Source organism: Danio rerio, chromosome 21 (assembly GCF_052040795.2).
Source record: "Danio rerio strain M-AB ecotype USA chromosome 21, GRCz13ab, whole genome shotgun sequence".
Classification (NCBI taxonomy): Eukaryota; Metazoa; Chordata; class Actinopteri; order Cypriniformes; family Danionidae; genus Danio; species Danio rerio.
The window spans coordinates 42502133-42518331 of record NC_141041.1 but is presented as its reverse complement, the minus strand read 5'-3'; the positions used below and the strand labels follow the sequence as shown (position 1 = coordinate 42518331).

Sequence of the window (16199 nt, the reverse complement as noted above, 5' to 3'; positions counted from 1 at the left end):
GTCCACCATACCAAGTCTATACAAAACCAGCAGTAGACCTACACATAACCCTAACATCATATTGTTGCAGAATCGAGAAGAAAATCGTGTTTTTGATTTTAAGTAAAAAAAACAAATTGTGATTCTCATTTTAGCTAAAATTCTGTTTTGTTTCAAGCCAAAGGCAACAACGATTAAGCAAAATTAACAATGATACTATGATTTTTTTGTTTCACTTAATCTATGGCATTTTTTTCTTTCTTTGATGGAGTTCTTGCTGCGGCGCAGGGAAACCCTTCCAGTCGACACTGACAACAAGTCATCAAACTATGCTGGGCTCGACATTAATGGTAGATATATCATTGTGACAGGTCATCTGTTTGATAAACAAGTAATACTGATCAACATCTACGCCCCAAACTTTGATGATTGTTCTTTCTTCAGCAAAGTTTTTAGCACAGTTCTATTAGTTGACAATCATGCTTTGATTATAGGCGGTGACTATAATTGTGTTTTGGATACGTCGTTAGACAGATCCTCAAGCAGAGTCATACCACCTGCTAAATCTGCTATACTTATACAAGATTTTTGTAAACAGTATGGGCTAGTTGATCCATGGAGATTTTATCTCCCCTCCTCTAAAGCATTCTCATTCTTTTCTCCAGTACATTATACCTACAGCCGTATTGATTTCTTTTTGATCGATAAAGCCCTAATATCTCTTATTTCATCAATCAAATATCATAACATTGTAATATCAGATCATGCTCCTTTCTCGTTTAAACTTAGCTTTCCTAATTATCATTCAGGTGTCAGGCACTGGAGGTTAAACTCTCTATTATTGTCAGATGAAAAATTTGTTACATTTTTATCAAAAGAAATAATCTTCTTTTTGGAGACAAATGATACACCAGAAATCTCAAGAGCCACATTATGGGAGGCTCTTAAAGCTGTTATACGTGGAAAGATTATTTCCTTCTCCTCCTATACCAAGAGAAAAGAGACTGCCAAACTTAGAGAAATTTCAGATGAGATAAACAAATTAGATGAACAATATGCTTTAAAACAATGTCCTAAATTATACAAGGAAAGACTGCGCCTTCAGACAGAGTTTAATCTTTTGACAACTACTCAAGAAGAGAAAAGGCTTTTAAAGACCCGCCACAAATATTACGAATTTGGTGATAAAGCCAGTAAATTATTAGCCTACCAAGCCCGCCAATGCGATGTTTCCAAAATGATCAGTCAAATCCAATCCATTTCTGGTTCTGTATTACACACTCCCCATGATATAAACAATAGATTTTTTCAATATTACTCCTCTTTATATTCAACAGACTGTACTAATAATTCTTCTGTTTTTGAGTCATTTTTTGAGAAGTTAAACCTCCCTCCTGTTAACATTGATTCTGAATTGGGAAATTGTATCAGACAGCAAGAGATCACGGAAGCCATCGTGGCTATGCAGAGTGGTAAAGCACCTGGGCCGGATGGCTTTCCTATAGAGTTCTACAAGAAGTTCTCAGCTTTACTAAGCCCACTTCTTGTAGCAGTATATAATGAATCTTTTAAGAGGGGCTCTCTCCCACTGACTCTCACACAGGCATCTATCTCACTCTTGTTAAAGGAAAATAAGGACCCCATTTTCTGTGAATCATATAGGCCAATTTCACTGCTAAATGTGGACCTTAAGATACTAGCCAAGGCTCTTGCATTGCGCCTTGAACCAATTTGTCCAGCAGTAATACATGGTGATCAAACAGGCTTCATTCGTGGACGTAATTCGTTTAATAACTTGCGGCGTTTGTTTAATGTAATGTACATGCATTCACACTCTGATATCAATGAAGTCATCGTTTCCCTTGATGCTGAAAAAGCGTTTGATCGAGTTGAGTGGGAATATCTTTTCTTTACTCTCCAAAAATTTGGCTTCCCTGAAAATTTGATTTCCTGGATCAGGCTCTTGTATTCTGCCCCAATAGCCTCAGTCTGCACAAATAATATCTATTCAGAATATTTCCCTTTGTATAGAGGTACAAGGCAGGGTTGCCCCCTTTCACCTTTGCTGTTTGCCATTTCGATTGAGCCCTTGGCCATATTACTTCGTCAATCTACTATTTTTACAGGAATCACTCGGAATGACAAAGAACATAAAATCTCCTTATATGCAGATGACGTTCTTTTATATGTCTCAAATCCAACTCATTCAATACCTCACATACTATCAGTCTTAAAAGATTTTGGAAAAATTTCAGGCTATAAAATAAATATGCACAAGACAGAGTATTTTGAGATTGATGCCCCTCTAGATAGATCTTCTTACACAATACCATTTAAAGTGGTTCAGGATAAGTTTAAATACTTAGGCATATCAGTTACTCGCTCCTTTAATGGCTTGTTTAAAGACAACTTTTATCCATTACTAAAACGTTGTAAACAAGATTTCAAGAAATGGTCCACTCTACCTCTTTCACTGTCTGGATGTATTCATCTAATTAAAATGACAGTTCACCCACGGTTTTTATACCTTTTTTCAAATATACCCATATTCATAAGAAAACAGTTTTTCTGTAACATAGATAAATTGATAAGCCATTTTATATGGGGAGGTAAATCACCTCGTATTAGAAAATCATTCCTCCAGAGGAATAAATCCCAAGGAGGCATGGCACTGCCAAATTTTTTGTTTTACTACTGGGCAAGCAACATTCAAAAAATGTTGTACTGGGTATCTTCTTGGGACCCAGAGTCAATTCCACTGTGGGTACAGGGTGAAAGAGCTTGTTCCAGAGCTTCTCTTAAATCTTTGTTATGTGCATCACTTCCAATTTCAGAAAAGAATTATATGACTTCTTTTAATCCAATAGTTGTACATACATTAAAAATTTGGTCACAGTTAAGAAAGCATTTTGGCGTTCAGGCTCTCTCAATTGCAGGTCCCATTGCCTCTAACTGCTTATTTGCCCCATTTTGTACAGACTCTGCATTCCGAGTGTGGGAGAAGAAGGGGATTAAATGCCTGAAAGATTTATTTATTAATAATATTTTTTGCTCCTTCGAAGAGCTTGCTCATAATTTTTCTCTGCCCAAAAACAATTTTTTTAGATTTCTGCAAATACGAAGCTTTGTTAAGTCAAAATTTAAATCTTTTCCTGAATTACCTGCTGCCTCAGTAATTGATGCATTATTAGACTTAAAACCCGAAAGTAAAGGACTAATTTCTCATATATACTCTTTAATTTGTACAATTGATCCTCAAAGTCTAGAACATATTAAAACCTCCTGGCAGCTCGACTTGAGCAGAGACTTCACAGACTTAGAATGGGATGGTATTTTAAATAAAGTACATTCATCATCACACTGTACCAGACATGCCCTTATTCAATTTAAAATACTTCACGTTACATTTTACAAATTTAAAATTGTCTAAGATCTATCCTACTGTTAGTCCAGCATGCAGTAGATGCTCAATTTCACCAGCCACAACTGCCCACATGTTTTGGTTCTGCCCAAATCTAGGGAGGTTTTGGAAAGATATTTTTTAATCATTTAGTGATATGTATGGTTTTCCTATTGAACCTGAACCCCTGTTGGCAATTTTTGAAACCAGTCCAGAAAATATTGTGCTTAAAGAAGAAATATGTAGAGTAATTGCTTTTACCACGCTACTGGCAAGGCGTTTAATTCATCTGTATTGGAAAAAAACTGAGGCCCCAACACATAGTAGATGGATTAAAGACGTTATGTATTTTATTCAGCTTGAAAAAATCAAATTTACTCTAAGAGGTTCAAAAAATACTTTTTTAAAAACCTGGTCTCCCTTTCTTACATACGTTGACCATTTACAATTTTTGGAGCAGGAGGATATATAAAATCTCTCATAATCCCAAAAGACCCCCCCCCCTTTTTTTTCTTTTTTTTCCATATTTTCTTATTCCTCTTTCATGTCACTGTAACCTTGTAATGCCTTTCACAATGGCAGTGCTTGTATTAAAGGTATACAGAACCTTTCTTTTATTACACACTGAACTGTTCACTTTTTATGTGTATCGTATATCTTGAGGACTTTATGTTTGCAGACTGTTAGCTATGTATATCTTCTGTTAAAGCCACAAAAGGGAAAGTAGTGTTGGGGATATTTGTTTATATATTTTGTTTTGTTGTTGTTGATTGTTTGTCTTTTTTTTTTTTTTTGTGCAAATGTAAAAATAAAAATACTGATAAATAAAGTATTAAAAAAAAAAAAAAACAAAAAAAAAAAAACTATGCTTGGCTCAGTCAGAAGCACCGCTGAAAGCTTCCATCATCCAGGTTAAGTTTCTGGAGGAGTTTATGAGCTCACAGAGCTGGATGCACCTCTGAAAGTATCTAGTGGACTCAGACACAGCCCTAAACGTATCGACACTGTTTTTCAGCCTTCATAAAGCACATAAAAACTGTTATTTTCTCATAAAATCCATATTAGCCATTTAGCAACGAAGCTAAAGTCACCGGGCAGACAGAAGCCCTGCCCATCATGCAAATACGCATCTGTTCTGAAGTGAATTTGGCGCGACAATGAAGCAAGTAAACTCAAATGTTCACGGGGCTATTTATGCACGAATAGCGCAATTTATCTGCACGTTTCGCGTCTGGTGTGAACACAGCATAAGAGTGGATCACTTTCTTCACCATTTTTAACATTCTTTGCGCTAGGACTTCTTTGTTTTCTGTTGTTATTAAGTGACCAAGCATTTTCTTAGAGGGTGACAAACTATTAAAACATAGCTGCAGCTGTGATACAAGTTTTATTTATAGAGAAAATCAAAAGCACTGGGTGTTCTGTGTTTGTCTTCAATAATTAGTCTACCAAAATTTGTCTATTACATACAAAGTATGACGCTGATTGATCAGTGCTTGTCACATGACTTGCAGTGCTCTTGAGGTATTCTGAAAAGTTACAATGTTTTCAACAAGGTGCGCCTGAAATATGCGAGCACTTTGCGTAGTCAAAAGGTACACGTAAAAGACGCGATATGTGAACAGCTTCTAATGGCCCTTTTCCACTGACTGGTACCAAGGGTACCTTTTTGATGGGCGTGGTGTATGACAAGTTTCAGTCTACGTCATTCTCGTCATTCGATATGTTACCAATTACAGAAAAACTACACACAGCATACATTTAGTCCTTTTTGGGTTCAAAAACAACACAAAATTTAGCCCACAATAAGTGCAAATCACTCAACTGTATCTTTAATCTTCACCAGCACACGTAACATCTGTTAAAAAGTAATTCCGTCAATCCCAGTTTATAACAGTCCAAAAGGCGATGATAAACATGGCAGTTTGTTCATGATTCAGGTTGCTGAAACAATTTGCTCCCAAGTTTTCTCAGGCTTCTCCTTTGTTTTTTCCCGCTTCACTCTTGAGTTTGTCTGTTTCTGGAAGGACCAGACCATGTGCACGTTACTGGAGAAAGTGAAATCGCTCGCACTTTAGAGCCTTTTAGGGCTCGTAAAACAGCAACAGGACACAGCAGATTTTTTTCTTCTTGGCTTTGTGGCTGTCAAGATGACAACAAAGTTTGTTTGAGGTCGGGTCGACCATGGCTTGTTATTATATGTATGTATTATTACTGTGTAATGTCTCGGCTGTGTTTTTAAAAATGGCGCTTCCTTTGTTTTCATTTTCCTGCTTCTGCCAGTGAGGTATCACTGTAAACCAATAGCGTTCAGCTGCACATCTAGCTCCGCCTTTTGGTACCCTTTGTTCTGCCTGGCACCCTTTGCAAAGGGTGACCAAAAAGTGTTATGGTACGGTTTGCTTTTAGGTACCCTTTGACAGTGGAAACAGCCATAAAAGCGTATCAAATCAAACCAAACCAAACCGTATCGTACCACTCAGTGGAAACGGGCCATTAGAACACTAAAATCAGCTCATTGGGTTTTGGAAAAGTGCTGTTTAACTGTTTTACCTTTTTGATGTCATGCACACAGCGCAGCCCCCAGCCTCGAGACAGTGTCCTGAAGGTCTCCACCTGGCAGTACTGGCGTTTGATGAAGCACTGGTTCTGGCAGCGCTCACCTGCGGGACACACCTGTGGGTGACACTCATACAGCAGCATGCGGTTGATGCACTCTGAATCCATTCCGCAAGGGTTCTCATCCGTCGCTTTGCAGTTGCAGCGAGGAATCTCAGAAAGGTCTGCTGAGATTATCAGCACTTTTCCAAATGGTTTGTTTACCTATTGGGATTGACCAAATTAAGACTTTCGTCACCATTTACCACTGAAAAGCTGGATACTTTATTAGGTACACATTGCTAGTACCCGGTTGGACCATCATTCTTTGTAAACAGGATGTTGAAAACATTCTGAAGATTTTGGTCCATATAGATCATGCAACTGCATGCGATTGCTGCAAATTTGTTAATTACACATCCATTAAAATCAGGGTCCAGTTGCACCTGTAGGTGCGCATGTTAAAACTTGGCTTATTTGCAATGTAAAGAGACTTAGTTACAGTTAAGCACGACCAAATAGTTTAGTTCTCATTCTCATTAAAATGGTTGAAATTATTATTAAATTATATCAATGCACTCACAACTGAACTAGGGATCTGACTGAGACACACCCCATGTCTGCATGTCTAAAGACATGAATTGCTGCCAATTGATTGGCTGAATACATATTTGCATTAGCAAGCAGCTGAACATGTGTACTTAATAAAGTGGCCTGTGAGTGTACTAAGCTAGCATGTAATGTACCTTACTTAGACTTCAATCAATCAATCAATCAATCAATCAATCAATCAATCAATCAATCAATCAATCAATCAATCAATCAATCAATCAATCAATCAATCAATCAATCAATCAATCAATCAAGCCTTTATTGTCACTACACTTTCGTATAGCAAAATTGAACCCCCCAGACCACCCCAGACTTGTACCTTAATTTGTTTGTATGGTGGAGGTTTCTTGTCATTGCGTCTGTCCTCTTGAAGCTGCCGCAATTCTTTCTCTGCCTGCAGTTCTTTGAACCTTAATGCAGCTTCATCCAAAGCTAAATGAAAAATTAGATATGAGATACCCTTTTCATTTGAGTACATATTTGAGCTACACCAAGAACTATGCAAAAAAAAAACTACATTTTGCTCCTGCAATGGTGCTTGGATGGATGCCAAGACATAGCTATGCACCTTAAGAGGGTCAAAGACCTGGAGGAATTTTACAATGAATCATGGGCTATTTTCACGTTGTCCTGAGACTCCTGCCCAGCTCTGTGCCCAAGGATTCCACCACCCCCTTCAGCCTTTGGAAGAAGCAGGCTCAGCCCTAGCTTTGCTGTGTCCCATTTGCACACTGCACATTTATATGGGCTACACACAGTATACAAGAAGTTCTAAGCATCTTTGTATCTGTTACGGTGATCATTATAAAAAATAAAATGCTGTATTCAAACAAAGGTTGGTTTTGGATGCCATTGCCCTTGCGTATATTCTATAGTTTTCGAGTGGAGACGGTTTCCTCTCGGTTACTAGATAACAATGGCCAATTGAAAGAAATTAGCTTGGTCTCAAAAATTGCTTTTGCTTGCTGTGCCAAGGATCTTGGTCAGATTCTAAAGTCAGATCTTGATTTTAGTAGTCATGTCATAGCAGTAACTATTATCATCTCAAAAACATTTCAAGAATTAGATGCTTTGTTGATTCATGCTTTTATCACCAGTAGGGTGGATTATTGTAATGGATTCCCCCCAAGATGCTCACTAAATACAAATCTAATGATCACTCAGATCATTAGGATCAAGTAAATTAGAAATTCTAAGAATTCAAAGCTGGGTGAATCTGTATTCAGCTACTGTGTCATTCCCTGAAGAAATCAAATTCCAGAGATAATCAGATGTGCTCCAACATTAGGAACATTCTAATCAAGACTTAAAACAACAGCTGAGCTGTGAATTTACAAAATAACTAGACATGTTCACATTATCCACTAGGTATACATCACCCCAACACATACAGATTCAGCTGCTGTGGTGCTTTACAAACATTTCACCTAATGTCTTAAGACAAAACTTCTAGAGACTGACTGAAGTGGAACATTTCAGTTATGGATGTAACCAGGGCTTTACATTAACACCTGCCAACCCGCCAAATGCGGGTAGATTTCAGCTTTGGCGGGTTAGACAGTCACTCCCACTAGCCACTTTGGCTGGTTGAAAATAATTTTTAAATTGTGGTTTTTTTAAAAGCAGGGTTTGACTATAAGAATGACCCAATATGCGTGCAAATGTGATCTTAGAATGGACAAACAGCACGACTAAAACAAATTGCATTCGCGCGAGCAGAAGAAAGCAGATGAATACAGAATGAGAGGATAATCACTTGCGCTAACAGCTGATTTGATGCGCGACTGTTTAAAGCGCGTGCGCGCTCCTGTTTCCTTCCTTAAAGCACGCGTGCCTGGAATGCAACTGTAATCGGATCTCTTTCAAATAGTCAGGAAAAAAGTAATGCTAATGCACACAGTCTTGCTGCTTTCAAGAGCTCCAAATATGTCTTTTTGTAAGCAGCACCGGTTGCTTAGCTTTGAACAGATTAATTGGCCTTAACCGTGTGATCATCCTTCCATTATCACACAGTATGTTTTTCACCTGCTTTCTTTTGCTTACGGTTATTTTTGTTTATATGTTTTAATTATCATTTTTTACAACAACTGCTTCAATATGAGATTAACTCTCCATTTATGTGTAGTTAACTGGTGATCTGAGAGACCTTTAGCGAGGACAGATTACTGTGCATATTTTTGATACATGACAATAATTATTTTTGAAAGTCAATTGTTTTTCTTTGTTTTTTTTAAAGTAATGTTTTGTTAAATAAAAAGTATAGTATACAGCTATATTTAGCTTTTTTGACACATTTAAAATTTGTGGCTAAGAAATCATTTTTGTTTGGTGTGACCAGAGATAAATTAGGTAAATCTTTAATTTTGAGTTCTGAACAGTCATGTGACCCATTTGCTCATACACGACACACAAAACGTGAAATGAATGAGAAGGCATGTGGACATGACACAAAATCTAAATCAAGTACTTATAGCATGTCAAACTCATATTTCTGCATATAAAAGTATTTTCCCAACAACAAAATTGTGGCTAGTGAGAATGCAGAGTGGCTAGTAACGTTGGAAAACTACTAGCCACTGTGGCTGGTGATCAAAAAAGTTAATGTAAAGCCCTGGATGTAACCCTTGTTTACGAAAAAGGGAATTGAGATGTTATGTCCCGTTGCCACAGAGGCTGAATCTTTATCTTGCAGATGTGCTTTATATACCATTAATTGCTGAAAATTCAGAGTGATTGGTGTCCTAGCAAATCCCTTAATTTAGTACAACATAACATCTCAGTGTTACATCCATAAGACGTTCCCTGTTCCCTGAGCTTAAAATGATAATCTGACCAAAGCAGAAGCTCATTAAAATTAGCAGTACTAAAAGCAAGTAACAGTAATTTGTTAAAAATAAGATACCTTTTTTATAGGTAGAGTCAACTCCCTTTCCCATTTTCTCTTTACTGTTGGCATCACCCTCCATGTAAGGAAAAACACGGGCTTGGTAAGTCCAAAGGTAATCATTAGAGCCAAAGAAGAGAACTGGAAACTCTCCAACATCATGTTTCATGCGCAGGATATTCTCGGGAATGTCTTTGGGATTGCTAACCTCAGCTGGCCACCATCTAACAATGAGCAGAGCAGAAACAGTCACCAAAGTTTAGATTATACTGTAGGCTGGGTGGTAATATGTGCAATATTTGAAAAACACCTTCGACCAAAGTGTCAGACAGAGTCCCAAAATACACTCGCAGCCCATCAGCAGAAAGGGAAGCGTCTATAACTAACAGACATTTCAAAGGGGGCAAGGTCTTTGATAATATATAGGCTTCTTTGTTTTGGTGTTTTCAAATATCAAAAGTGTTAGTCAAAATAGTGCACTTTTAAAGGCTGGTTTACACTTTTGCGTCGAGTAATCGCCATGACCCACGGTGCCTGCCTTTCGTGCTGTTTGGGTTGCTCTACAATAACACTTCCGAAACACTAGCTGGCAGTAGGATTTTGTGTTCCTCTGTGTAGAGTTTCTTCTCGGGTGTTATGTTTTGTCTAAACCCTACTTTAATGTACAAGTAGCTAAACTTGCTCAATGAGAGGGTGAATCTGTAGACATGCAAGAAGTTCAGTTATTAGATAAACACAAAATAAAAGTTTCCATCTGGAGCTCATTAACGGGACTCGACACTTGTAAACACTCGCTCCATCTGGCTCACAGTTTTTAGTCCCACCCACACTCTATACTGCTTCCAAGCCGACCAATCACAGAGCTTCATTGTTGCAATGTGTAGTTACATTTTTTGAGAGGTACTCATCAGTGCTGGCGTTAGAAATCTGTGCGGGACTAAAATTTGATCCCCGCTCCCATGTCCCTGCTGAAAAATACAGCTTAAACCAGCCTAAGCTGGTTGGCTAGTTTTAGCTGGTCAACCAGGCTGGTTTTAGAGGGGTTTTGGCCACTTCCAGGCTGGTTTCCAGCCATTTCCAGCCTTATCTTAGCTGGTCAGGCTGGGAAATGACCAGCTAAAACCAGCTTGACCAGCCTAGCCAAGCTGGGAGTCCAGCCAAAACCAGCAATATCCAGCTTAAACCAAGCTGGTCAAGCTGGTTTTAGTTGGATTTGGCTGGTCATTTTCCTGGAAACCAGCCTGGAAATGGCCAAAACCTCTCTAAAACCAGGCTGGTCGACCAGCTAAAACCAGCCAACCAGCCTAGGCTGATTTAAGCTGGATTTTTCAGCAGGGGTTTGTTCACTTGCTGCCCCACCCACCCCGTTTTCTACCCGACCGACCGTTTGCACTAAATTTAGATCTGGTTTTCAAAATCTCACGTTAAAATTGGCCACTAAGAAGAGAGGGATAACAGATAAAACTGTTGGTTGTGCAAGGATTTTAGGCTAAATGTCAGTTTTGTTTGCCCCTTTGTAATAAGACATGAGTGCCACGTGACAAGCGGTGAGGTTTGTGGCTGGTGAGGCGCTATAAACCAGCCTTATGGGTGGATTTTGCTGACCTGTAGCGGCCCACTTTAACCCACACCACCTCCTTGTAGTGCGGTTTCTTTCCTGCACGACAGTCATTGCAGTACCAGCTTCCTTCTGGCATGTCGATGTTCAAACACTCTCGGTGAAATGCCGCAGGACAGGACTCGCAACACAGTAGACTACCTCCTGTAAAGAAAAACATACAGGGGAAATGTTTTGAATAAGGTAATGTTCTTTATAAGAAACATTTCCGCCTTTTTTAATATGCCCTATGATGGTTTGAATTATGATAGTGATGAATTATGATAGTGACTTTAGCTACATTGTAAACAATCAGAGAAGAACTGTAAAACAAGAGCTTTATTGGGCCCAATGCCAAGTCTATTTTGTAACCCTACCCCTTCTCCCTCCTCTTAAAACAGAATGTGAATGGCTTAAAAATTTACCCCTAAGAAATGGGACACCACTACCACACCTGTACAGGTCATAATACTGTATGCCATCGCGATCACTTGCTTCATATGAGATAAGACGATTGTGACTGATGTAGTTATTCCAGTTGTGTTTTTTTTGGTATTTATTTTCAGGAAATCACTGAAATCAGGCATATATTATGTTATTATAACATTCTAATTAAGCAATAAGATTGTAACTATACTGCGGATTTACACAGTGGCCATATTCATCTATGTAAACCAGGGGTCACCAATCTCGGTCCTGGAGGGCCGGTGTCCCTGCAGGGTTTAACTCCAACTTGCTTCAACACACCTGCCTGGATGTTTCAAGTATACCACGTAAGAGCTTGATTAGCTTGTTCAGGTGTGTTTGATTAAGGTTGGAGCTAAAATCTGCAGGACACCAGCCCTCCAGGAACAAGTTTGGTGACCACGGATGTAAACACACAAAAGATAGCATTAGCATTATAGCAGACACTGTAAAAAGCTCATTACCAGCCACTAAACTTTTCTGACTGGGTATTTGAGTGTCATCGAGTGTCAGAATGTTGTAGGACTGCTAAACAGATTTTGTTATTATGGATTATTAATAATAACTAGCGAAATTCAGCGAGTTTTTTTTTAATTGATGACGGTAAAACAAACACAGTTATGAATATATTAAAACTTGCTATTGCTTGTTTGTTGTAAAAATTCGTAATAATGACAAAAAATCCTAATTTGTGGAGCTTACTTCCGGGTGTAGCTGTGCTGCCTTTGTGGCTGGTGTATTCTGTGAAATTTTCTTACCCCTTGGTTTCAACTGTGATCCTGAAAAATCTCAGTTTGAAGAGCTATCTACCCCAGCATTATTCTTATGACAGAAAAAAAAAAGCACCATGTACCTCTGACTCATTTTTTGCTGGTTATGTGAAGTTTATTTATAACTAATTTTGAGAGGATCACGTGCTTATGATTGCTTGCGTCTGGTCCGGCATTGTTTAATTTATGATTCACCAGTCACTCAATTCCTAAGCTACTTAAAATACCCTAAATTCCATATAACAGCCATCTTCAATTAAAAATCCCCTCTTTCACCCCTACTCCTGCTCCTTTCCTAGATGGGTGGCACGGTGGCCAGGTGGTTAGCACTGTTGCCTCACAGCAAGAATGTCACTGGTTCTAGTTCTTACCAAGCCAGCCAATGTTTCTGTGCAAAGTTTATACATTCTTCCTGTGCTCACACTGGTTTTTCCCCTGGTTCCCCAGTTTCCTCCCACCTTCTAAAAACATGCAACTTAAGCTAATTGACTAATCCAAATCAGCGCCATAGACATGCTCCTAGTAAGTAGTTATCTCTTAAGAGCAATCACTATCTATTCGTTATCTATTACAGCAGGGGAGTTCTCTAGATCTATCTGAGCTCAAACTCCCCTCTTGCCTTGCAAACAGGAGGGAGCCCCGGGCTCGAGTATCTTATGAGCTCAGGGCTCTCTCCCACAATCAATCATCAGCTAAGTGTGAACTTAACCTTGTTATTTCAGGTATTTGTTTAACTTTTGAATTGAAGTTTCCCAAACTGGAAGTGCAACCCATAATAGGAAATGCTGTGTGTCGTATGCAGGAAAATATGTAAAAAGTAAAGAAAAAAAATATACAGAAGAAACAATGTTCTTTTAAGCTGAATTAAATGAATCATTTCTAAAGGCGTTCATTTAATATATTGAGAGTAGCAAACTGTAAAGATGTTTCAGGCGGCTGAATTAACCTTCTGAGCAGACAAAGCACCAGCTGACGTTGACGTGCTCGTGGTTGCGGCAGCCTTTTCTTGGGGTGAAGTGATTTGGACACACTATGTTGCTGTCGGTGAGTGTGACACTGCCAGCAGGAATGCAGAAATCACTGGAGTGATATGCAACAGGGCATCTGATGCAGCGGGTTAGCTGGCCTGAGACATAAAATACAATGAATTTCATTTTCAAAAACAACCAGTTTTAAAATGTGTTTTAGACGTTGAACACATTCGCAATAATGCAATCTCAATATTAAGGGTGTCACGATCCTCCAAATCCTCCATTCGATTACATTTTCGATTCTAAAGGCACGATTCGATTTGATTTTCGATTATGAATAATTAATTAATTAATGACCAATTAATTATTTGTAGCCTACAGTTTAAACTACCTGACCTGCATGGTCTTTGTTTTACCCATAAACAAATCATACAGTAAATGAATAAAGGCAAGATACACACATAATTACCACCTGTCAATCACTTTTTCTGCGGGACTCGTGAATAGGCAGTGATCTGTGTCTTTATAATGGCGTCGGTAAAAAAGACGCACAACCAACAGGAACCAGCCAACAGTATCTGAGGTGTGCGCTAAAATGACTAAGTACAAGTGAGTGAAAGATTCAAGCAGTCCTCTGACTGCCTGGACCTGCTGTCTCGAGTGCATGGCTGTGTAAGCGTCTGTGTTTGTGTGGTCACGTGATTTCAGAGGTAGAGAGGAAGGAGGGCTGCTCAGAAATACTACATGCCACTGTGGATGTCAAATCGTTGTCGTTCTAAAATGCCTTTTAAAAACAAAGACAGTGTAAACAGGGCCTGAGTGTGTACTTTTCGTGAGCGGATTTGCAACTGGGGCGGGCGGAGGATCGCGATAATAATAACGCAATCTACGTGATAACTTTAAACCACCGCAGGGAAATATCAAAGTGTTTTTTTTTCCTAGTTTTTTAATGAAGCATGCTGTGTGAAAAACTGCCGCTACAGTTTATTTCTATCTGCTCTGAGATATTATTTTAGAACATGGGATAGAGAAACTGAGTGTACTCATGTGGTTACTTCCTCCCCAAAAAATAATGCACCACGTCACAAGGCTCAACTCAACTCTTGAACACTGAGTTTACTGTTCTTAAATGACCTCTACAGCCATCAGACCTTCAGGGATGTGAAGCAAATCTAGAGTAAGTTTCATGTCAAAACAGGCCAAAACCTTTGAAGAATAATTTCAGGGCCTTATTTAATCTATGTTTAACAAGAATTATGAGTTTTCTGAAGGCAAAGGTAGCTTGTACTAGCAAGATTTGCATTATTAGATAGCCATAAAGTGTAAATGACCTCAGGAAAAATGTCAATGTAAGCAAAACCAACCTTTAGCTACAGATGGATTGGTAGGGTTTAGGATAAAACATGACAGGCAGGCATGAAGAGGGCAACGAAAGGCTCGGTTCAGAGGTACTGTAGGTGCATGGCTGGCAGCACACTCCCCATGATAGAACTTTCCACATCCGGGAACCATACAGCGCCTGACGTCTTCACCCAGACGCTTACAAGCGAAGCATGAGTGTACACCTAGTACAACATTCACAAAAACAGCTGTCAAAGATATGAAATCACTCCAAGGCTGTTGGTTTGTAAATTATGATGCAGGCACTCACCAGACGTGCACTCCTGACACAAAAACTTCCCAGTGGGAGGCTCATTTAGGCCAGTGCATTGTGGGTGAAACGCTCCACAGCATTGACCTTCACACAGGAGAAGATCTCCCTGCTTCTCACACATCTTTAGAAACAAGAGGTCATTGGGCTATTTCTTAAAATAACAAGACTGTCAACAAATGAATTCAGTGAATGTAAATATATAACACTTTTCCTGCCATTGACGAGATATTTAGTCAATTAAGAGTCAACGCATAGCACATTTTTACACCAATCCATGTTTTAGGGGCATTAAAGGGAAGCCCTACTACATATCCTGAATGAATTACAGGGACCTCTGGATGATCCCAAGAGCAAAATACAAAGACAATCAGTGCAGATCAGCTTCCATATAAAAATCAAAGTGATCAGATCACATGCAAAAATGAAGAGCTACACAGCTAAACAGAAGGACATTGATGGACTCACTCATATTCTTACCATTTTAATGTCAGGATGGAGAAGTCAGTGAGAGAGATCCCTTTAACAGACTAAACATTCTAGTTGTGTTGTGGATAGATTAATATCCTGTTAATCTCAATCTGTGAGTTGACTCTTTTTTTAAAAAACAATAAACTATTGACCTTATTCTAAAATGCGGAAGTGCGCCTGTTTTCACGAACAGAACCTCCGTTTCAGTCGCCTATGGGTAAAATGACAAGGAATAATAAACGGCAAAAAACGGTCAAACTACTTGCTCTACAAACATATGTTTGCATGACTGTACAGACCAAGTAGAGTAATATAACAAGGAAATATCAGTTTGCAACATCAAACAGCGAAACGAGCAGTTTTTAATGTCTAAAATTGAATAAAAGTGAATGAGACCGGAAGTCTCATGCCAAAAAGATTCAAATGGCAGCGCCCACTCGTCTGCGGAGAATAAGGTCAATATACACAGCACTTCACTAAGAGCTGTGTTACAGTGCACCCGGAAAGTATACATAGCTCTTCACTTTTCCCACAAATTTTTTTATGTTACAGCCTTATTCCAAAATAAATTAAATTCATTGATTTCCTCAAAATTCTACAGACATTACCCCATAATGACAATGCGGAAAATTTTTTTTTTTTTAATTGTTGCAAAGTTATTAAAAATAAAACACTGACAAATCACATGTACATCAGTATTCACAGCCTCTGCAGTGAAGCTCTAAATTGAGCTGAGGTACATTCTGTTTCCACTGATCATTCTTGAGATGTTTCAGCAGCTTAATTGGAGTTGACCTGTGG

General features: G+C 38.8%; 2 protein-coding genes across 13 annotated transcripts in view; one reads left to right on the top strand and one right to left on the bottom strand.

The window, feature by feature from the left end:
- Positions 1-16199, top strand: part of prrg3 (proline rich and Gla domain 3) — a 303812-nt gene that overhangs the window by 209331 nt on the left and 78282 nt on the right. The gene's annotated exons all lie outside the window — the stretch shown is intronic.
- The window catches only part of nsd1b (nuclear receptor binding SET domain protein 1b), a 47744-nt gene that overhangs the window by 9775 nt on the left and 21770 nt on the right, over positions 1-16199 (bottom strand). For 9 of the 12 annotated variants that reach the window (XM_087301735.1, XM_087301726.1, XM_087301730.1 and 6 more), the window contains exons 13-19: positions 14928-15051; positions 14641-14841; positions 13252-13431; positions 11079-11235; positions 9492-9697; positions 6909-7021; positions 5933-6202 (exon numbers count right to left, since the gene is read on the bottom strand). In XM_087301735.1, coding sequence (XP_087157861.1) covers positions 5933-6202; positions 6909-7021; positions 9492-9697; positions 11079-11235; positions 13252-13431; positions 14641-14841; positions 14928-15051 — 1251 coding nt within the window. Of the gene's footprint in view, positions 1-260; positions 307-4243; positions 6203-6908; positions 7022-9491; positions 9698-11078; positions 11236-13251; positions 13432-14640; positions 14842-14927; positions 15052-16199 lie in introns of those variants that run through there. The other 3 variants (XR_015520507.1, XR_015520509.1, XR_015520508.1) reach the window with 1 other exon arrangement.